Source organism: Anastrepha ludens, chromosome 5 (assembly GCF_028408465.1).
Source record: "Anastrepha ludens isolate Willacy chromosome 5, idAnaLude1.1, whole genome shotgun sequence".
NCBI classification, from domain to species: Eukaryota; Metazoa; Arthropoda; class Insecta; order Diptera; family Tephritidae; genus Anastrepha; species Anastrepha ludens.
In genome coordinates, this window is record NC_071501.1 from 58,835,761 (window position 1) to 58,859,305 (window position 23,545).

General features: G+C 34.8%; 1 protein-coding gene across 5 annotated transcripts in view; it reads right to left on the minus strand.

Annotated features, from left to right (window-relative positions):
• The window catches only part of LOC128864022 (CUGBP Elav-like family member 2), a 197,667-nt gene that overhangs the window by 25,946 nt on the left and 148,176 nt on the right, over nt 1-23,545 (minus strand). For 2 of the 5 annotated variants that reach the window (XM_054103489.1, XM_054103492.1), the window contains exon 8: nt 15,792-15,818. The exons of 2 other annotated variants lie outside the window; for them this stretch is intronic. In XM_054103489.1, coding sequence (XP_053959464.1) covers nt 15,792-15,818 — 27 coding nt within the window. Of the gene's footprint in view, nt 1-2,243; nt 2,264-15,791; nt 15,819-23,545 lie in introns of those variants that run through there. One more of the 5 variants, XM_054103491.1, reaches the window with a different exon arrangement.

Consider the following 23,545-nt stretch of genomic DNA (forward strand, 5'->3'; position numbering starts at 1 on the left):
GAAAAATTGGCCGTGCACCCCCATTTTTCGATAATTACTTAATAGAACTCGCCTGGACTTAGTGCACGTCACTTACACGTAACCCTTAATACGTATTTAGATCAATAATACATTTTTAAAGGAAAATTATATACTATTTTTTATGCCCTCAACATGTGGTCAATGTACAATTACATAGTTATATGTGCTTAAGCAAAAATGTTCATATTATTTTACGATATTAATGTCCACCTATGCAAGAGAGGGCTAATGTTGGTTACACACCTTTAAACGTATAATGCAACATCAGTCCAGACCAAATTACGAAACTGCGTGCGTACATACATAATATTTATTTCGTCATTTGAAAAAAAGTAGCATTCCAAGAAATTGTCTCCTTAATCCATTATGAAAATCCTTTAAAATCCCTTTCATTTATTCTGTGAGGTAAATGCGTTCAAGCAGGGCGTTATCCGTGCGGGCAACAAAGTTAACTAAGTGTATTAAAATAATCTAAATAAAATGCCGTGCAGTAAACGTCATTTAAAATATTAATTATCTCTATAAATAAAGAATGTGAAAATGTGGATGTGGAAAGTGATAGGTTATTATTTATATGATTTTGGTTAAAGTTTTAGCGATATTAATGACGCCACTAATGGGCTGTGCTTAGAAAATAGCAAAAATGTGAATAAATCCTTAAAACAAAAGTTTGGAGACTGGCGTATAAAAAATTGAATAACTAGTAGAAGGGAGCTTTTAGTAGTTCTAAAAGAATGCCGCTTGGATGCTCCCATAAGTCCAAATGCCTTCCTAAAGTTGGCTCAGAAAAAGCAGCTATAACAACAGTGCCCGGCGATGAAAAAACGACCAAATAATAATAACCAAATATATTACCCCAATTCTTTTTTTTTTTGCAACTTTTATTTAATATATTATATATGAATATTAGGTATTTTGGAGATAATTATATCGTCGATATGCAACCAAGAGAGGTACCTAAAATACCACATATGTATGTATGTATGTATACCCATACACAAATAATGACTACATCCAAAATATGCAAACGAATGCACTCCTAGTTGCGATAAAGCGGCCTTAAATGCGCAGTGAGTGTTATTAGTGCCTAGAAACAAAGCGATCATATTTAAAACTAAAAGATGGTGGTCGCCAGTGGGAAATTAAAATGGATCGTTAACCATCTGATGAGATGTATGAAAGAGTATTAAATAAGCTATTTAGGATGGAAAAAGCCAACTAAAAATCGCCAAATTGGTTAAATTAAGTTCCGATACTGTTCAACACATTATTCAAAGTTATGTACGAGAAAGCCGTGTGAAAATGAAGCAAAAACTGTACATAACAAGATTTTCAATGGCATTGTGAAGAGTACGTGAAAGTCCCTTTGACAGCACTCCATCAATTAATTACAAATGAAATTGCAAGATATCGTGGTAAAAAGTACCATCCGGCTCTCTCAACACCCTTTGTGTTGCCGTGCATACAGATGCTTTTGCATAACATTTATATGTATTTGCAGTGCAAGTGCATAATACTGCAGGTAGCACAGTATGCGAACACTGCTGAGACCTCAACTTCTACTTCTACCTTTCTTAAAATCTCTGATTTTTGTATTTTAGAACTATAACATGTTTTTTGAAATAAAGTTTTACAGTAAGCTACAAGTATATATGGCCCCTCTACAAACGCGAGATTTTCATTTGACATAAGTGCGGTTATACATATATGTATGTATGTATATATTTTCCTCCTTTCATAATGTTTTTTCTTTTTTTATATAAAATGTGATTGTTGTACATATAGAAGACGACATCATAGTCATAGTAATAATAAAAATAAAAATATCCAAAAACCCCTTTTTAATATGAATGTATTTATTTTTTTTAAGATTCTGTTACCAAGATTGATACCCAGTATCAGAATGAGTTCAGTTAGTAAGGAAAACAATGAAGGTTAATAGTAAGGTTGGGGAAAAATGAATCCATTGTTTTTGGTTAAAATTTTTACACAAATGATTTAAAACATTTGTTTTTTTTTCTTGTCGATACTTAGCTACTGGCGATGCTACGACTACTAACACCCGGTCAACTTCTATTATTTCTGTGATTTGATCCACATTTTCTTTAACCCGGCGTTCGTCGCTACTGGGTAAAAAATACCACAGAAGTAATAAAACCACTTTTAACTTTTTTTCTAGAAAATATCGTGACCTGCCGCTTCAACCACCTTTCTGCATAGAAACAAAAGACGCGCTTCTAACCTAAAAAAAAGAGGTTGTCTGTAAAGTCGGTTTACTGACGATAGTTTAACGTGACATAAAAAAATACTGATGTAATGGTTGCAATTTTAAAAAGAAAATTTTAATTTTATTTGTTTGATAGATATTTTGTATGGATATAGAGATGGAGGTAAATGGAATCGCAATGGAATTGATCAAGTTACAATTACACAAACGTGAAAAATTACGAAACATTTATCAAATTCATGAAAGATATGTTCAATTTCGATTGTGCATCAGACGTTAATAAGTCAACAACACTAAGAGGAAACATCATCGATTTGAATTTTTCAAGACACTTTACACTCGAAATACTCCCTTTCATTTCCTACTTTTTCTATCATCGTCCTATTCTCAACAGAGAAATGGTTCATTACCATGCACACAAGAAGAAGGCATATGCAAATACAAGTATGTGAATTTATATACAAATGCGCATATACATACATATATATGCTCACTCAAGTAGGACAGAGCCAGATGTCGAACGTTGCCGAACGCGGGGGCCGATTGTGCCTCTTTGTCGTTCGTTCCGCGCTCTCGCTTGCAGTTCAAGCAAGATAACGACGCATGAGCAAGATAACGACGCATTTTTTTTATGCGTGCAGCCGGCTACATCGAATTATAAGACGTTATCACGTCAACAAATATTTAACAAATATTATGTGGTAATTTTTACCCCGTTGCGACCGTTTGTGTTTGTATTTGCCTAGCGGCAAACCCCGGGCTAACATCAAAAATGCCTAACAGAATCGATGAGACCAAAATTGCACGCAATTACCTGTTACAGCATCGGCATCATAAACACCATTAATAATTTCAGCGGCCTGGCAGGCTTTTTTCACCTTTATCAAAGAAAACTGTAAAATGTACCGAATTTTCTCTTTGTTGACCTCCATTGTTAACACTCCGTAACTCACAATTAATTGAAACAAACAAAAACAGCAAAATAATTTTTTAGTGTGATATGTCACCTTGGCGCCAAGAATAAACTTTAAATTGTTTGATCTATACTTTACGAGATATCGATCACTACTGTCATCTATCGAAAAAATACTGAATTTATTTTTCCCCCAAACTAATATTTACTATGGAGGTATGTGAAATTTTAAGGTTTTTATTATTACTTTTATTTCTATTATACCACATTTTCGATAAATAAACGAAGATTGTATTTTAGTTATGTGCAAATGAAACAATGTCTGGATTACATAATAGATAGTTTATGGACTCCTCCGCCGAATTTGCACTCTAAAATGATCCAATGGACCTACTTCGTAGAAAGGTCTATAAAAAGTAGTTTAGGGACTACTCCTATGTTATGTAGAGATAGTCTAGAGAAACGGAGCGTTTGTATCATTCGGTCGATATGACCCAGCCAACGAAGCCGCTGGATATTTATTCGCTGCGCTATGTCTATGTCGCTGTAAAGCTCATACTTGAAGAGGCCCAAAAATCGTCCGCAGAATCTTTCTCTCGAACACTCCGAGTGACGCCTCATCGGATATTGCATCATCCAAGCTTCTGTGCCGTACGTTAAGACGGGCATGGTGTGAGCCATATAGAGTGTTACGTGTTATTCGTCGCCAATTGTTTACTTAGTCCAAAGTAGCATTTGTTGGCCAAAGAGTTTCTTCGCTGGATTCCCTGGCTGATATTGTTATCGAGGTTAATGCTGTTTTATAGATATCTCTCAAAAATTATTAAATCGTAATAGATTCATACAGTGCACGAGACACATACACAAAATGATACTCAAAACTGTCGTCTGATATTTAAAAATTAATTTAAAAATCATTGTTATTTTCGGTCTCTTTTAATAATTTTTAATTTGTATAGATATCATTTCAATTTATTATTTTTTTATTTAATTAACTACTGAATTCGCTTCCTCATCGAATCAATTGGGAAGTCCGCGAACCCATTTGAGAACTTAGGTCCTAGCATAAAGGGTCACGCAATTCACAAACTCCCTCTTCCTTAGCTTGACGATATATAGCTATTAACTAAGTGCTTGGCGACCTTTGCCTTAGCTCAATGTACAAGGTGGTGCAAAATTAATCATCCAATTTGTTTTTGGATACCTTTGGCTTGATGGAAATCTTTATTTTAATCTTTACGCGGTCTACTGCCTGGCAGTTTTTTCCTGCAGCTATCTAGTTCACAAGTACCAAATGTGATTGACGTACGACACCATTTGCAAAAATTATAAATCTTCCAATACGGTGATTAATTTTGCGCTACCTTATACATGTACATATACAGATGTGTCGAAACATTTATTTTGCTAGTCTATTTACAAATATTAAAACCTACTAAATCTCATCTGATTGTAAAATGTGTAAGGAATATTAACCCTCGTAATAATAATAATGCCCTCTACATAGTACGGCACTCCAATTATTATAATATATAGGTTCAATTTTTATTTATTCCCGTAACAAGAACAATTGCCACATATACAACTTCCCTTAATTCGTTCACGTGAAAAACTTTTTAAATTAAACTTTAACTCTTTTAAGCCCAATTTTTGCAAAACGAAACATTTCAGCAAAAAAAGGTCCACATAGGCCGTGTCATGGAAGCGTAAATGTGTACCTTTACAAAATGCTTAGATCCTACAGCAACTTGAACAATTGTAAAGATTGTCTACTTGAGAACTCACTGCCTCACCAGTATTCAAAGTCAATTGCCAAGCAAGTAACGCACACTAAAGTAAGGGGGTTAATATCTTGGGACAGCAAAAGCTTTTTTGGCTGTTTGTGTTACTAAAATAAAATTGCAAGTACAATACAAGTAAAAATGAAGTACACGAAAAAGAACAATACACTGAATATGCATGAAACATGCCTGTTAATACATCTACATACATATATACGATATAAACAAGCATTCCCACCAAAAAGTTACCGAAGCAGATAAGTAAAAGTTACAATATTGAGGAAAGTGAAAACCTCCAAATATTTTTCTTTTAACTTTTTAATGTTAAAGAGTTTGGAGTAAGCAAACGCAGTTGGAGTTATACAAAACAGTGGAAAGTTTAAGAGACGGTACAGCACGGCAAATGAGTAAAACAGTTGCGCTTGACGCAATCAAAAAAAGTTTTTAGCTTATAATGTTTATAATGTTGCTTTACTTCCCAACAAAAACTACTGGCTCCTTTCAGGGAACGGCAAACTATTTAACAAACATTCGGATTTATGAACTGGTTTGGAGGAACTTATACTAACGGATTATAATTAAAAAGCTATACTAATTAAAAATTTCAATACATATTAAATTAATTAAGTGTATATTTTTTACTTAGCTTATATTTATAGCAATGATTTTAAATCAATGAATCTCAAAAAATGGCACTTTGCCAGCATTTCGTCGTGGTTTTGTGCGAAGATGGGTGCAGGTACATTGTACTTCAATTGTGTCAATTTCTTTAAGTCATTTTCCGATACTATTACCCATTTTGGGCTCTTCAAACATTGACTTCTAAGTTCACTAGCAAAATCTGCCAGTGGTCGCCATTGTGGTAAGTTTGTAAGTTGTAAGATCACATTCGTGCAGCATGCAACTCATTTTTTGACCGTTTGAAGGCTATAGTCAAGGCAAGAGGTGATCATATCGAGCTAAAGTGAATATATGTATGTTAAAATTTTAATCATTTTTCAACAATTTTGTCTTTGAAATCAATAAAAACTAATTTCACACAAAAAATGTATGGTGTTTTGAATAGGTAAAACTTCACATCGTTCTCCCTGCCATTTCCAGCTAAGTTTGGAGTCCAAAATTACTCCTAAGTACTTTGCACTGGGTGAAAGTGAAAGGGTTTGTCCGTTAATGTTTGGTAGAGTAAAAATTGGTACCTCATACCTGGTCGTAAATAGTATGAGTTCTGTTTTACGTGCGTTTAAACTTAGGCCACAGCCTGTAGCCCAAGAGTTAAGCTCGCCTAACGCCCTTTGAATGATCCCACTGATCGTATTGGGACACAGTCCTGATGCCATTAACACCACATCATCAGCGTACGCGACCACTTTTACCCCACCTCCATTAAGTTTTATTAAGATTTTACTAATAACACATAACCAGAGGAGTGGAGTGCCCCTGTGGACTCTTTTAGTTTTGTTGATATTACATAAAATTTTTTATCCACATACATGTGCATGTTTTATACTATAACTCAGCTCATTTGAATTAAACGTTAGATGCAATTTCAAAGATTTTGATTAAGTAACTATTTCAAGTAAGCCGATTTGTGGAAAATTTGGAAATTAATATAACATTATGAGATTTATGCCCATTTGTGCATACGATTTTGTGCAATTTCTTTGCAGGCTTTGAGCAGGCTTATTTAGAGGCGCCAGCAGCTAGAGTAGAGGAAAATATCATATAAACGTAACTTGAACGGATAAGATAAACATGCACATGAATGCGTGCAGATTATTCGATTATATTCATAGATACGCAATACACGCAGGTACTATAAACTTATCTTAGTGCTTATATAGTTAAAATATTTTTCTTGGTTCCATTCGATTGAACTCTATACACTCACGATTTACCTTATTTTCGATTTCAAGCTTCTATTATTACAATATTTTCGCCATATCCTATTTGCACTTGTTAGCTCAGTAAATTCAGACAACATTTATGAACTCGGTTTTGTTCCGGACTTTCCTACAATCTTCATACCTTCCACTCAACTAATACCATCCCATCGACTACCATACTGAATGTATGGTCCGATGTTCATATGTTTTGCCTTTGGTTGATTCTTAAAGCGATTTTGTTGTCTGTTTGATATTTCGTATGTAGTCAAACTTTTTGGGTTTTAGCGAAGTAGTGAGAAGTCTACCACACGCCCGCACTCAGAAATCTTCTACATATGTACATATACGTATGTTCATACTCATACATAGGGTGAGAACAAAAAAAGCATCGAAAAATAATCCACAGACACTTGGCTGTCAGTTGCAGTTGGTGGAGTGCCAGAGAATTCACAGAAATGAACTTTACAACGTTACAACTAAAGGAGCACTCGCCTTTTATATGGGCGCCATTTTCATTTCTAATTCCTTTTCCAATTTCTATGCTTTTTTCCGTTACGCTCGTTCCTGGTTTTGTATCTGCACGAAAGCTTAGGAATTTTTAATATTTCATTAAATTAAGTGCTTCGATTCAACGAAACCGATGCACTTTTTCTTAACTTGCCTTGTTCTCCTCAACGAAGCCCAACAAAACAGTTAAACTTTTATGTTTTACAGCTCAGATGAACAGCCAAAGTATTGGGAAATTTGGACAGAACATACGTACATAAGTATATGAGTGCTTGTAGTGGTTACCCGTTCAGATTAGTTGTATCTCATTGCACACAAGCTTAGCACGGCACAAGGAGCAATCTACTTACTCACCAAGTCGAGTAAATTAAATTTGATGCCGATGCGTTTCTTCAATATATTTTGCTTAGATTCTTTCATCTCTGCAATGAACTTAAATTTCTTCAATTGTTTTTGGCAATGTATTGCAGTGTTTGTAGATTTTAACTGAAAGAAGGAAACTCTTTGCAGCGTAGAATAAAACAAGAGAAAGTATGCAGCAGAAAATTTTTTCTGATATTCATAGTGACCGCACGGAAGACTTAAGCACTAGAAAATGGAAAGCGAAAGAAAAGAAAAAAATGTTTGTCGATCTGCTCTGTGGGGATATGGTGCGGTCATTCATGCGTGAGCTCAAGTTCATTGAAACCTGGCAAGAACTCTCTGAGCACAGCACTACCCAAATGGATTTACCCCCTTTACATTTCATTTCTTCCTTTAAAGTTCTTCCTTAGGGGTATTGGCAGTTCGCGCCACGTATTTTTTCTGTTCGACGTCCCAGCACAAAGTAAACTTTAAGAATGTTACAAGTTCTGCGTGGAGGCAAGTTAAGATTTTAAACAATTTAAAATATACTTTTTATTATCTTCGTTAGGTCTAATTGCCGTTACTAATTATATTTTAAGTATATAGAAGCCGCACCATGTTCATATGCATATTACATAAAAGCAATGTATATCAAGATATAAATATGCACACACCCGTACATACACATTTTGGTATTAAAAAGTGCTCAGACTTTGAGTTCGCTAAGGCAGCTGTAGCAGTTCAACATTTCTAAAGTATACTGTAATAACCAACATTTCAGCAACATATACAAAAAAGTGTTCTCCTGGCATACACCTCATTAGGCCAAATGCAAAAATCATAGGCCTACATATATTAAGTATATGTCATGAAGAAAATTTGCAGTTTTGGAAGAATTCACACCATTTTGTGTTTAATGGTGGCAAATTTACTTTACGAAAATAATATAAGTTCATATAAGAGTATATTTGAATTGGATAGAGACTAAAAATCTTATATAATATATACACAAACATATCTTAGGTAAATAAGATAAAATCGAATAATTAAATCTTAGGTTATTAAAAAAACACGAAAAATAGAAACGTGTCTATATATAATACATATATTGTATATAAGTATATGTATTCAGGGTTAGTCGTTTTGACACTTACACATATGTTGGGCAATTTTTGATTACATGTATATTAGCGCGGGTCGATTTAAAAATCGCTCATTGCTCTATGAAAATCGTATTCTAGGGATCAAAATAAGAAACTTTGCCGAAGGAACCATAGCTCTAAAACCCAATTTGGGTCGAAAGAAAAATCCCACTTTGACCCATTTAGAGTGCTACAATCGAGTCCAAATGTATGACCAACCCCCACTAACTTTGGACGGCCGATCCACCCATGCCAGTGACACACCCCCTGGAATTCCCCTGGGGAGTTCCCCATACAATCATTTCAAAATATCACCATTTTTGGCCTTTACATTAGAAAAGAAACTAATAAGTTTCTTCGGCAAAGTTTCTTATTTTGATCCCTAGAATATGATTTTCACAAAGAAATGCGCGATTTTTTTGCCTCCCCACAAATCGACCCGGCCTAATGTATATATATATAATTGGCGTGTACACCCTTTTTGTGAGTTTGGCCGAGATCCTCCTTCTATTTGTGGCGTGCGTCTTGGTGTTATTCCACAAATGGAGGGGCCTACAGTTTCAAGCCGATTTCGAACGGTAGATATTTTTATGAGGAGCTTTTTCATGGCAGAAATACACTCGGAGGTTTGTCATTGCCTGCCGAGGAGCGACCGCTATTAGAAAAATGTTTTTCTTAATTTTGGTCTTTCAGCGAGATTCCAACCAACGTTCTCTCTCTGAAATCCGAATCGTAGTCACGCACCAACGCATTCGTCTACGGCGGGCGCCGTAATTTAATTTTTTATTAATTTGGCAGTATGATGCCCAAAACTTAACCGTTTTCCAAATATTCGATATTATTGTAAAAAAATATTTTTTTGTTTGCACGTGGACATTTCTTTAAATTTTAGACGAAGGGTTCGATTTTTTTGTTTGGTTGACGATCACCAATAAAACCTTGCGTTGCATTTCAATGGTCCACTTCCTTTCTATATATTAGGTCGGTGTTTGCTCATTAATCGAAAAACACTAGATATTAGGAGAGCTATTAAATCCCTCACCTCGTTTTCGATTTGATAAATGCGGCGATTGATTCCACACCGCTACTAGAGAAAAGGAATTTTAATAATTCAAATAATATTTTCCGGTTAGAGGTGATTAGAACTATTGTAATTATGCTTCGAAAGCTCCGATTTCTATTATCATAATCATATTGGCCTATATTTTTATTCCACAAAGTACTACTTCAAAATGTTAATAAATGAATTGCTTAACTATCATATATTCTAAATATTATCATAAATGCAATAAAAATATTATTAAATAAATGCTTCCTACTTCAGATCCTTAAACCATTTTTTGAAAGGAACTATTGTGCAAATTACATATTTGTATGTTTTTTAGATATTCGAAAAGGTGCAATATTCTAATGTAATAATGTAATTGAACAGATTAGGAGACATTCCAACATAACGAAACATTGATTGCAAACGCTACCTGTTTAGTACATAGCATATTTTAACAGCCGAAAAAGCCGGTTGAACATTTTTTGCTGTGTAGAGACGTTCTATATGTAACACAAGTTAGTACTAACCTTAAAATGAAAACAAAAAAAAAATCCAAAAAATCGTTTTTAATTATCGAAGAGTGAAGTTGCGTGACTTAGCTGACATCGTAAATACTCCTATATCGAAAGAACGTATTGGCTTTATATTTCATAAGCATTGGACTATGAGAAAGCTCTGCTCAAAATGGCTGCCGCGTTTGCTCACTGCTTTGTTTCATCAAGACAACGCACCATCTCACAAGTCAATCAAAACAATAGCAAAACGGCATGAATTGAACTTCGAATGGCTCTCACATCCCCGATACTCGCCAGATTTGGCTCCCAGCGACTACTAGCTGTTCGCAGACTTAAAAAAATGCTCGCCGGTAAGAAATTTTGCTCGAATGAAAAGGGTTATCGCTGAATCTGAGGCCTATTTTGAGGCAAAAGATAAATCGTTCTGCAAAAGTGTTCTTGATGAAAATTACGTTGATGAAGAAAGCTAATTTTGAACAAAAAAAAAACGTTAGGCCCGGGACTTTTCAGCCCATGAATTACATGCTTCACTGTGTTTTATTTTTCTTTAGTCCGCTATGCGATTCGTTCGTGGTAGATTTGCTTAACTGTGCTCCTGAAATATTTATTTAAAACCGAAACTCAGCTTAAATTTTTGGTCTGTTTCTATTTCTGATTGTGTGGCTCAGCTCGTGAACTGGATATTCACGTCTGCTTGCGAACATGACAACATAGGTATACCGATGAGGAATACGCTGACATGTTAATGCGTTACGGACTCTGCAAAGAATAATTATGTCCATAAATGAATTGAGAGAAGTGGACCAATACCGTGCCCGGCGAGAGGCCCCGACTTGACATCGATGGATTTTCGCGTGTGGGGTCAAACAAAAAGCCTCTTATACAAAAAGTGCTTCCGATCGCTGAAGGCGATGTCCTAAAACAAAAAAATCTTGGCGCGGAAAAGTCATTTAAGGATAATAATGAGAAATCGTATCAGGAATAGGGACGCTCATGTCGTGAACAACTTATAATTAATAAAAAGATTTGAATTGTTAAGTTTTTTGTTCAAGCCACGTATATTTACAAGAGTTTCCTTTTCAGGAAATTGTACCGTACACTAGTTCAGCACGCGATCCGCCTAGAGAATGCTTCTTTACTTTCTTATTTTCGAAGTTATTTCTTGGAATAGTTTCCTACAAAAAAAATCTTTTTTGCTTGATGTTAATTAGGAAACACTGAGCAAAAATACGTAAATCCGAAACTTTAGCGAGCAGTCATTTTTAGCTGTTATTTTATTATTTTTAATATTGATGATCTTTGACAACTGGCATACCCTTCAACTAGGAACAGAAAACAATCAACCCTTGCACTAACATTTAAGAGAATGGACTTACAAGCAAAAAAAATGTTTTATTTTAATAATCTTTAAAATCGAATATTTCGATACCGGCTAAGTTTCGGACATCATGTCACTTAACCAAATTAAACAAAAATTACTTAATAAACCGGTAAACCTGTATGCCGTTTATGTTTGCAAATTCAAATTTATTAAAAAAAATTTATACAAATAAAGTTGTAGTATTTTAGAGTTTGAAAAAATTGTTGTAAATGTACACTAAAATATTAATGCATGGCAAGCTGCGTTTAAATTTCTAAATTTTTACTCGAGTTATATATTATATATGTATGTATATATAAACAGCCGGGGGACAAAAGCCAAAATCTCTATTACATGGAAAGTGGATGTGATTCAAAATAACGGGCAAAATTATTGAATTTCGTTTTTGAATTTTTGAATTTCCTTTTACTAATATTAGGTAATTTTGCTGCAATTTGTACTGAAAATTCAAATTCGCTTACTTTCCGGTTTCAAGAATTTATTGGACTCTCACTTTCATCCCCAGTGAAAAAACGTATTTAGCTAAACCATAACGGATACTAAGATGAAGGATACTTGATACATATTCGTTAACATATACTAAAAATAATGCGCGTTGTTAATGAAAAAATCATGTATTTGTAAAATTCTTTACATTTATATGTATGTATTTTTTTTTAACCGATCGTCATCAAATAATTATAAGTCGAGCCTTCAATTATCGAATTTTTTACAATTTTATGTCTTCATGTCTTATAGAAAGTTCAAGATTCGCTTAGTATATTAATATTATGTGAAGTCACAATAAAATAATTGTACTCTATCTCTTTTTTTCGATCGAATTTCAATGAAAAATAATACGCTAAAATACCCAAAAAAAATTATTAAATTTTGAATTGACTTTGCATTTAATAAAGCAATAGCTTTAAATCTATAGAAGTTATCGGAAAAGTTATTGGATTTACTATTGGTTTCAGCATTAACAAGTTAATTATTAATAGAAACCAATAAATAAGTATTAATATTGGAAAAGTATTAATAATGAAAATAAAGTTATTATTTATGACTCTACAAATAATCGCTACAAAGGCAAAAATGCATTAAATTGCTTTTTTTAATTAAATTGAAAAAAAATATTGTCGAATATTTTCTATTTCAATAACATATTAAGTAATTAAACTCTTATTATTTGTAATAGAATATGCGAGGACTGAATGTTCGACTGTTTAATTTGGGAGAAAATGCCTACTTTCCTCGGGATTTTAAATTTTTGAGTAGCAGCGTTTTTTGCATTTTCAACGGGTCTTGGGCAGCATTTTATATACAGTAGATTCTGTTTTTATGCGGGTTTTTTTATGCAGTTTTGAAATAGTACGGTTTTTAAAAATATTAAAAAATGCATGTCGACCTATCGGGAATCGTACATATAAACAAGATTCTAAACCAGCTAAGCAAAAACTCATCACAGATTACATCAAAAATGCTAACCCCACAAGTATGGAGCCGCCTGCATAACCATCCAGATCAGACGTGTACATTTCCTCAAGTGACGGAAGTGATTTTACGCCAAATCCTAAACGAATGCGCAACAGGCGGGTATTGTCTGATTCTATTTCTGACGATGTAAATTTATTTCTCGTTTCTGACGTTTCTTAAGTAATGATATAATTTTCAAAAATACAATTTTTTGTTTATGCGATTTTATTTAATTATTTCAGATTCATGCGGTCTATGGAACGTATCTATAGTTATAATATGGGACTAGTACCCTTTTTTATGCGCTTCTATTACATTATTTCAGATTTATGCGGCTCTTAGCACTTTTGAAACGTATCTATAGTTTTACTATAGAACTGGTAGCTTTTTTTATGCTGTTTTTTTTATGCTGTTTCTTGCGGAACGTATATACCGCATAAAAACAGAATCTACTATATTTGCAATTTTCGCAATTTAACAGTTACATGCACGTTTATTTAACCGTCACACGCAGGTTTTGCGAAATAAGATACTGATTAAAGTCAGGTGATGTCAGATATTTTGAATGCCAGTGTAGCGAATATTACAATTTTGAAAGCTATTGTGAAAGCTGTTGAAATGGTATGCGATAATGAATGGAAGGAAAAGATTTCAAATGCTATTTCGTCTTACAAAAATACGTGAAAAATATGGGTATCAAATTAAAGTTAGAAATTCTGTTTATAAAATAAATTAAAAATACAAGAAAAATGACTTCTTCATTAAATATTTAAATGCAAAATATGGGTATTTGTAACTTAAATACTTGTAGAAATACTTTACCAACAAAATTTATTGTTAAAAAAATCCAGAAAAGTACAGAATAGAACACATAATAAGTAGTTATAATTACATAAGTTTGGGGGGTCTACTGTAATGCGGTGCGAAAGCAAATGTGGTATTTTGTATAGCAAATATCTCATTATTGGAAGAAATTTAACTACATCGGGAACGTTTTGTTCGAATGCAGATAACAAATTCTTTTTGTCACACAATTTGCTTTCGTATCGCAATTGCTTAAACGGTATTGCATAAGGAATACTGAAAAATTTGATTAATTTAATTCCGGATCGCGTTGCGACCGCTTTGCGGGTGGGTTTACGCGTAACCACCATTCGGTAGTGTCGGGATTCAAAACCCTTTGTGACACACCGAAGTGATAGAAAAGGCTTTATCTGATAGTGGTGACCCCTAGACAGGCAATGACCAATCGCCGATTGTATTTCTGCCATAAAAAGCTCCTCATAAAATACCATCTGCCGCTCAATGGAGGCCGGACAACCAAACACCTAACAAATGATGAAGCCAATTATATATATCAACATACATACATTTATATGATTTCACATAGAATTTGAAAAAGTAATTTACAAAGGTAAATTTTTTCGTTGTCCGAAGATTTATATCCGTAACTGTATGCAGGTGGTATAAAAACTTCTAGTCAGTGCGTATGAACTGAAATTGCTTTTGCATCCATGAGTGGTTGCAACCAAGGCAAACGGTGACTGTCGGTTGCATTACTCGCTGTATCAATGAGTTCCGTACTGTTAATTCGACGAAAGTGCAACTTGCAATTTCCTTTTTTTTTGTCGTTGCTTGCCCTTTTTTATATTTCTGTTGCACTTTTTCCTCAACTTTCGACTCTTTAACAGTTTTGTTTTTTTCTGCACAGTGCTAGGGCGTTTGCCCTTTAGCCCACATGTATTTTACGTTCAACCTACTCATATTCATTGTTCACCATGACGCGCATATTACTGGTGGTTATAAATGTTGCAGCCAGTGTTGCCACGACATCGTGATGAAATTATCGTAGCTATGCTAATGTTTCAATGAAAATTGGCACATTCAGAGTTTTCTTCATTCTGTATATAAATCTAAAAGAGTGTAAGAATAAGAAAAAACTGGAAAATGGCTTATGAGCCATACAAAGCTTCTTTGAATAGCAAAATCTGTTTCTGGAATGCCTTATTTATCAAGCGCTCAAATCAAAATGGCAACTCTGGTTGCAACTTCGTTACACTACATATTTCCCCCTTTGCTCATTTCTTTTTATTTGACTCATTTTTCGTCTGCATTATCGCCTTTGTTGTGGTTCGTTTAATTTTATGACTTGGCAAGAATTTTACTACCTTATTCGAGTGATTTTGTTCAGAAAGAAAGTCGTTTGCTTCTTCCTTTATTATGCTTCATCCTTTTGGTTTTTTTTTTTCATAGTAAGAGAGTTAATATAATTTAAATGCGCAATTGTTTTTCACTGACATTAAACATATGGATTTTCTTTACAACCGCTGACAATGAAATCTAAAATTGTGCAATTGTAATGATAAAGTGCATCTTTTTAATGAAGTTGTGTGTAGTGTAGAAAAAGGGGTCCGTGTTATATCCGAGTTCAACACTTGTAAAAAGAACACTCATACATATGTACAATACATATATACATAGTTTACTATATTTTAACACGAACATAATAAGCATATTGACGACAAATTAGGAAGAAAAACTTAAAAGATATCTACAACACTTTCGGTTCTCACCTGAGTTGGCGGTTTTTCCTAAAAGACCTGCAAGCGAATGGCAAGTTGCATGTAATAAGACGAGAAGAAAATGAATTGAAAGATCTTGTAAGTTATTTAATTTAATTATTGATTTCAAAATTAACGTGCACTAAAATCAATTGAAAGTACTTGAGTAAATACAAAAATAGGGCTCATAAAACATCCATGAACACACAACAATTTTCAAATTTTTTGTTGTATTGGGTGAGATTACTTTTCTTAATTAATATCTATACTATAAAGGCGAATGTCTGTACGTTGTTCGCGCATCACTACGAAACGACAACACCAAATGACGTAAAAATTTTGATACATTCATATTTTCACCCAATGAAGGTTATAGGCATGTTTTTATGATGGAACTCCCTTCCCACAGCTCCCAGGCCGCGCCACCACTCTCATTCGTCACTAATAACACAGGCCGACAAAATTTAACCAACATTCAGACCCAGAAAGCAGACTATATATTTCCGAAGGTTTATGTTGCGCTGAAACCAAATCTGGCCTCAGAATTGCTCTATCAGCTCTGGTTTTCGAGATATCCTAACATAAAAGTGCAAAAAACCCCATTTTTGCCCATATTTGAGGTTATGTAGCCTTGCAGATGTTTTCTTTCACCAAAATTAAAGGATGTCATCTTTAAATACAAGCCTTCTTTTTTCAAATGGCGTTGAGTTTGCTCAAATATCATTTTTTTTCGCTGAGATATCGCATTTTGAAATTTTCATGTTTCTAAATTTTCCTACACCTGAAAATCGATTGAGTTAACATGTAATCGAATATTTGCTTAAATTTAATATAAAAAATCTTAGTTTTTCCTATTTCCCACTATTTATAGCACACTCTAGACTTCATAATCCGCATAAACTGTTCAACTATGACCCAAATCCAAAGTTCAAAAACGGTTTGAGATAGAAAATTAATAAAAATAATTTTGCTTGATATTTTTCTGATTGGTTGCTTTGATTTTATTCAACGAGGCATAGCAACGGATGCCGGGTATTGTAATATTATGGTTATTAATAAAAAAATATTTTCTATGATATTATTGTTTGTAATTCTTTTATATACATATCCTAAATCCCTCAAAACTACTCCCACGCGAGCGGGGCCGCGGGTTAAAGCTAGTAATATTATATTTCACAAGCAATCGCTACCTAAGCCGACTCTAGAAATAACTGAGTTATACAAGGTAGCGCAAAATTAATCATCTGATTCTGTTTTTGAATAACTTTTTTACTAAATAAAAAAAAGATTTAAAGTGATGAAAAACTGTAGCTTGACTTCTAAGCGCTTCACAAGTGTTAAATATGACATACGACGCCATTTGCAAGAATTATAAATCTTCCCATAGGGTGATAAATTTTGCCCCACCTAGGTGTTTGTATTTTTTAACAAAACTACATATTTATGAGAGGCGGCCGAATGTGTGCATAAAGTGCTTTTGTTCGAGATAATAGCTTTCGGCTTTGGCGGTTGTAGCTTGGCCTACATATTTATTGATAATAAAGCTGCGTAAAAACGAATAACGTGTACCGAAAAATCCGGCTCAAGGCATTAGCATACACGATGTGTGTGGTAAGGATTGAGGGCGAACGCTTCGGTGGTGCCAAAAGGCAATATTTTATTCCTGCTACTTTTCATTTTATTTATTAATGATATTAGTACCTCTTTTTCGTCTGCCAATTTTCTTCCATATGGTGATTATTTAAAAATATTTTATACGACTAGAAATATAGAGAATGTTCTTATGTTGCAATCAGATATTCATTAACTCGTTTGTTGGTGCAGTATCTCTGATACCTCTTTAAATATCAAGAAATGTTTTTAAAGATCCGGGTCTGATCTTTGACTTTTCATTCAACTGCCAAATTTATTTTTTTGCATCTATTTCTTACTCTATCTTAGGTTTTATACGGCGTAATAGCTTTAAGTTCTCGGACATTTGCTCTGTAAAATTACTGTTCACTTCCTTTGTTCGCTTTAGATTAAAATATGCAACTTTTATCTGGAGGCTTGCTACCAATTTGCAATTCAGTGAATTGGATATGTACAGAAGGTGTTTCTTAAATGTCATATGTTCTCAGTTCGCTACAGTTCTCAAACTCTATTCCTTTCTATAATTCCCGATTGATTCCAGTTTATTAAACGTGTCTAGAAAGCAGAAGGTCTATATTGTTTTTACTTAAATTGTTGATTACTCATCTCTGTTACGAGATATTCATTTTCATATCTCTACTGGAACCCTAAGTAACACCTCACATCAAATTGCTTAGCACGTAGTGCTTGTAAATATTTCGCGCGCACTTAGATACTTTAACGAGCTCTCGAGCAATATTTCGCTTGACTTTCGGCGTCAAAAAGGAATTTTATGAATCTTAAACTCTTTGTTTTTGTTTTTAATTGTATTTGGTAATTTAAGCTCTCACTAAAACGCTATTTTTTACTTTTTGATTTTTTGCTCACAGAATTAGTCTAGTGTTATTTATATTATAATATGACAGGTGATGAATTTGGAGGTATCGAATTTAAAATTGAAATAAAACAACGAAAATTCAAATTGAATGGGCCATCTTTATTACTTTTGTGCAGAACCATTCATGGTATTTATTTTTAAAGATAATCCCTTTCCCGCATTGTAATTTGGCCATCCGTAAACTCCTATTCTAAATGAATCGCTGGAGGACAGCGGTCGGTATCTCGAGAATAACTTTAGTAATACTGGCTTCCAATGCCTCAATGGTAGCTGGTTTATACATAAAGCAATAAGCCTTTATATATCCCCACAAATAAAAGTCCAAGGATGTGGTATCGCACGATCTTGGTGGCCAATTCCCTGGTCTGAGACGAGAGATACGAGGTGTTTTCAAAAAGTATCGCGAATTTTGTGATTTTTTAAAAATTATTTATTTATTCATTAATATCTATTTTGTCCCCTTCAAAGTAATCCCCATAAGATATTATGTACTTGTGCCAACGTTTTTTCCAATCTTCGAAGTACTTCAAAATATTATTTTTTTGTTTTATCTTGTTCAGCTACTGCTTCTATGCCGTCTTTATCTCATCAATCGTAGCGTAGCGTCGCCCTTTCAAGGGAACAAGCGTCAGTTTCGGGAACAAGAAAAAGTAACAGGGGAATACGGTGCTGTGGCATCACTAGTGTGTTGCTTTACATAGCTTCTTCAGCACTTAAAAACTCAGAAAAAAAGCATTCACGGGTTGCTTCAGCTCGGTACTCGATGATTTGAGGCTGAAATATTTTTTATCTTTTTGATAACTTTTTTTACCTTAATATTATATGCATTTTTTTTTTTGTAGACATGAAGTCACGTAATCAAACACTGAAAGGCGAATTAATGGTTTATATAAAAATAAATAAATAATAAATTAATCGACTATGAGTAACAGAATATTGGTATAATTATACGTATATATATTTATTTTAAAACTTTGCTTCTCATACCATTTCGGATGTTCGATTACGTATCGATTCTTTCAACAAATTGCGAAAGTTTGCCAAATCGTTTATTTGCTAAAGTAAATGCTTAGAGCACTTATCCTTGTTACTGACAACAAAAACAAAGATGTGGAACTTTCTAACGAACTAATTTCCAAATAATCGTAGACTTGAATGACACTAATGATAGACAACAAGATTAGCTTTGAAATCGATAGCGTCTATACACCTTTTAGCGTTGCCTAGTCATACTTATGTATTGTACACCAGCGAGTGTGTCGTGTGTTCACCACAAACACACTTTCATCAAAGATGGTGGTTAATCAAGTGTTCACCAATCGTTAGTAATTCCCACAATGCCGTGGAAAATTAGTAAAGTAAAAAATTGAGTAAAACACTGCTCTATGGCCACTAGGATATTTCCGGTAAATTGGAAGCCGGAAGAAGGAAATAAGATCATTTTGAACCCTAACAAGCTGACGGTTAACCGACGATGACGCTCCGAAATAGTAAGGTATGAGACGATGGTCGCAGCTGCTACCAATTTGTAACATACATACAAACATACGGGCGCACAATCTCTTTCACATACAATTGCTGTTTCAGGCAGCCAACGAGAAACTTAAAGGATACAAAGCAAAGCAAAAATAAAAGGTCAGAAACACTCGTATACACACATACAAAGGAAATATTGCCATAGAAGAGCAAAAATATTTGAGTTTCAGCACACAACGTTCTGGCTACAATTTTCGTACATACATATATTGTTAATTTTTTTAATGTTTGTGCGTTGAGGTGTAACCATCGAAGGAAGAGCGCTTTCGTAGTCTCTTCGGTAGGCTATTATTTTGCGGCATGTTGCTACATTAATTTGCCAGCGGTAGTGGTGACGTTAAACAAATACTTGGTGTGAGAGTTGGAGGAGGCTGAATATCACTTGCGGGCACTGCGACTAATTTATTGAGTTAGCTTAAAAGAAGAAATATTTGCAGAAATTATTTACTACGCAAACAGAAGGCTGGTGATAGTGTACAAATAGGAAATTAATTCGAACTAAACCAAGAGAAGCAGAGGAGGCAATAATTTTATTAATTTATAATGATGTGCTTCGCTGCATAGTTTACTCTACTTATATTGAGCATGATTTTCTTGCCGTGAGTATTCTGCTTGGCCGTCGACGTTGATGCGTGGCCGGGCAAACCCCATGATTTTTTGCGTTTTTTTGCATTTTTCGTCGCCAGTCACCACCCGATGCAAAAAACCCTTCCGATTTTGTCGCTCGATCAGCAATTCGCACGTAAAAAATCGCCGTTCGACGTCGCGCAGCTTCAACTCGTACGGGACCCAATGTCCTTGCTTTTGGATCATTCCCATCGCTTTCAGACGCTTGCAAACGGTTGATTTATCAACGCCCAATGATTCAGCAAGCTCTTCTTGGGTTTGGCACGAGTCCTCGTTTACCAATTCCCCCAATTCCGCGTCCTCGAACTTTTTGGGCTGGCCAAGACGCTCCTTGTCTTCGGTGTGAAAATCACCACTTTTGAATCGTCGAAACCAGTACTCACATGTTGAAATCGACGGAGTATGGTCTGGGTAGGCCTCCTGCAGCAATTCACGGGCTTGGGCTGTATTTTTTTTCAAATTGAAGCAGAAAAGCAAAGCTTCCCGCAAATTGCGTTTCGACGGCACGAAAGTTGACATACTCGGAGCACGAAAACACTGCGTTGTTTATACTTCAGCGAAATGACAGATACTGATAAACAAAGCCTAGGGATGAGGCTTTGTCATGAATATATATTCAGTATTGCCAACGCGATAAAGAGATAAATAGCGCCATCTGTGTGTCACCTTTAAAACTAATTCAACCTCCCAATAATTACATTGCATTGGTTTATTGCGCATTGCTTATCAAAAGGTCATCCCAGCTTTAGAACCTTCAGCTTATTCAGAGAACTGCTGCGCCATGCAACTGCTATCCGCCTTAAGATGGAATCTATATTAAAAGGCACATTATTTTAGTCTGTTGAAGCAGTGAAAGAAAAAAACGCCAAGTGTCCTGAAAAAGGTCATAGAAGAAAACTTGCAGCACTGTTTTGAAAAATAAAATACTTGCATGGATTACTGTACGAATAGAGGAAGGGGGCAGAATATATCGAAGGTGATTAAATACAGTACCTAGCCATTGAATTATGACCGATAGCATTTTTTCTAAAAACTGCAAATATCAGGTAAAATTTTCAATCTAAGTTGAGCTTTTCCAAATAAAAAAGGGTATTAAGGGGCTGTTCTTTGATATTTTTAAGAATTTCCGGCCCGTTTTTTTGCTTATAAGTGAAAAGTTAAGTGTGCAAGAGCTAATGCGAATTAATTCGATCTTGTGTGAAAAGCACTAATTGATATCGTCTGAAAAGTGAAAGAATTGAATAGTGAATATTCATACATCTAAAATATGAAAGCAGTAAGTACAAAATATACATATCTTTTGAATTTTTCACCTGAACTACCTTTTTTTTCAATTTAACCATTTTTTTTTTAGAAAATGGGCTTAAAGTCGGATTTGACATCCCGAAAAAAGCAACAAATTGTAGGTATTTTCAAAGCCAAGAACCTGAACTATGCAGAAATAGCAAGAACCGTTCGAATGTCTAAGGCGTAAATGTTGCCAAAAAGTGGAAAAATACCAACAACGTTTTAGCGGTAACTTCAAACAATCGCCAAAATTGTCGCCGAGAATGCGTCACCTCAACCAGGCAGGATCACAAAATCAACCAAACAGTTCTCTGGAACAGAAATGCTTGAAGTCGGATGATTTTAAGAGTAGTTCAGGAATCTGGAGTAAATATTTCGGAAAGAACGTTACGACGACGCTTATACGAAAATGGACTGTTTTGCAGACGAGCAGCAAAAAAGCCAAAACTGACACCGCGTATGCGAAATCGGCGGGAATTTTAGGGCACAACTTCACAAAGACTTCGACGCGGAATGTTGAAAAAAAGTAAGTTTAAGAAAACATTTTTTCCCTTGTCAAATAGTAGTAAGAAGATGTGAATATTCATACCCTTTGTGGTTTTGTTTTTCTTCTTATAGATCATCTTCAGCGATGATTGCCGGTAGGAAGCGGTCACAAAAACAGAAAATTTTGTTCGCAGAAGAGCCGGAGAACGATATTCTGAAGATTGTGTGCTTCCAAGGGTCAAACACCCCCACCCCCCCCAGTGTTATGGTTTGGGGATGTATAACCTCAGAGGGACCAGGTCCGGTACATTTTGTTGAGGGAACAATGCGCTCTATCCAGTACGTGGGCGTACTGGAAAACGTTTCGCTGCCATATTTAGAAACCCTGAAGTGTCCGAGCGACAAATATACTTTTATTCAAGATGAGCATGAGTTGTCTGAATTCAATGGAAATAATAGTATCGCCATGGCCTGGCAATTCACCGGACCTTTACCCCATCGAAAGTTGTTAGGCATACCTCATCAGCGGAAAAATACAACAGCTTAAGGAAAACATCGAAGATGTGTGGTATAATGACCAAAATCTTAAGATGAAGATTACACAGTGCGTAGCCAGTATGCCTCAACGAATTGCGGCCGTCTTAACAGCAAGCGAAGGAGCTACGAAATATTCATTTAAAATAAATATTTTTAATGCGAAAATGTCAAGAAGCTTTTAATAAAAACAAATATGTAAACAAATATGGCATTTTTGTCATCGGTCATAATTCAATGGCCAGGTACTGTATATATTACTGCCAAACTTGTACTAATCGCACCTCATGCACATCAAAAGAATGATAGACACAATACGTAGAAGATATTGAAATCGTTGAAAGATATCGAAAGAAAAAAAACAGGAAGTTTATAAGCTTGAGATAAAGCGAAGAATAAATCTTACCAAGAAATACCTCCCTACATATATTCCGTAATCATGAACCCTATGCATATGAGGGAGAGTTGTCGAAAAAGAAATGATAATAATTAACTGCACGAACATGGACTTTGTAAAACTCACAAAAATTCAATGACTTCAATGACATGGCTATTTCATAGCCCATAGTGAAACTTTCTATTCGGCATCCGTGAATGGAGCACAAAAGCAGGGACGACCTCAAACACAATTGTAAGACCAAGTAGGTACTGCCCAAACTTCACAAATGATGGATATGTTTAAGAATGGATATGAGGAAGAACAAGATGCATAAGAGCGTCTCAGCGGGTCAATACTACTTTATTTCTATAGAGGTTTAACTCCTAGAATAGAAGGTAATAATTTGTT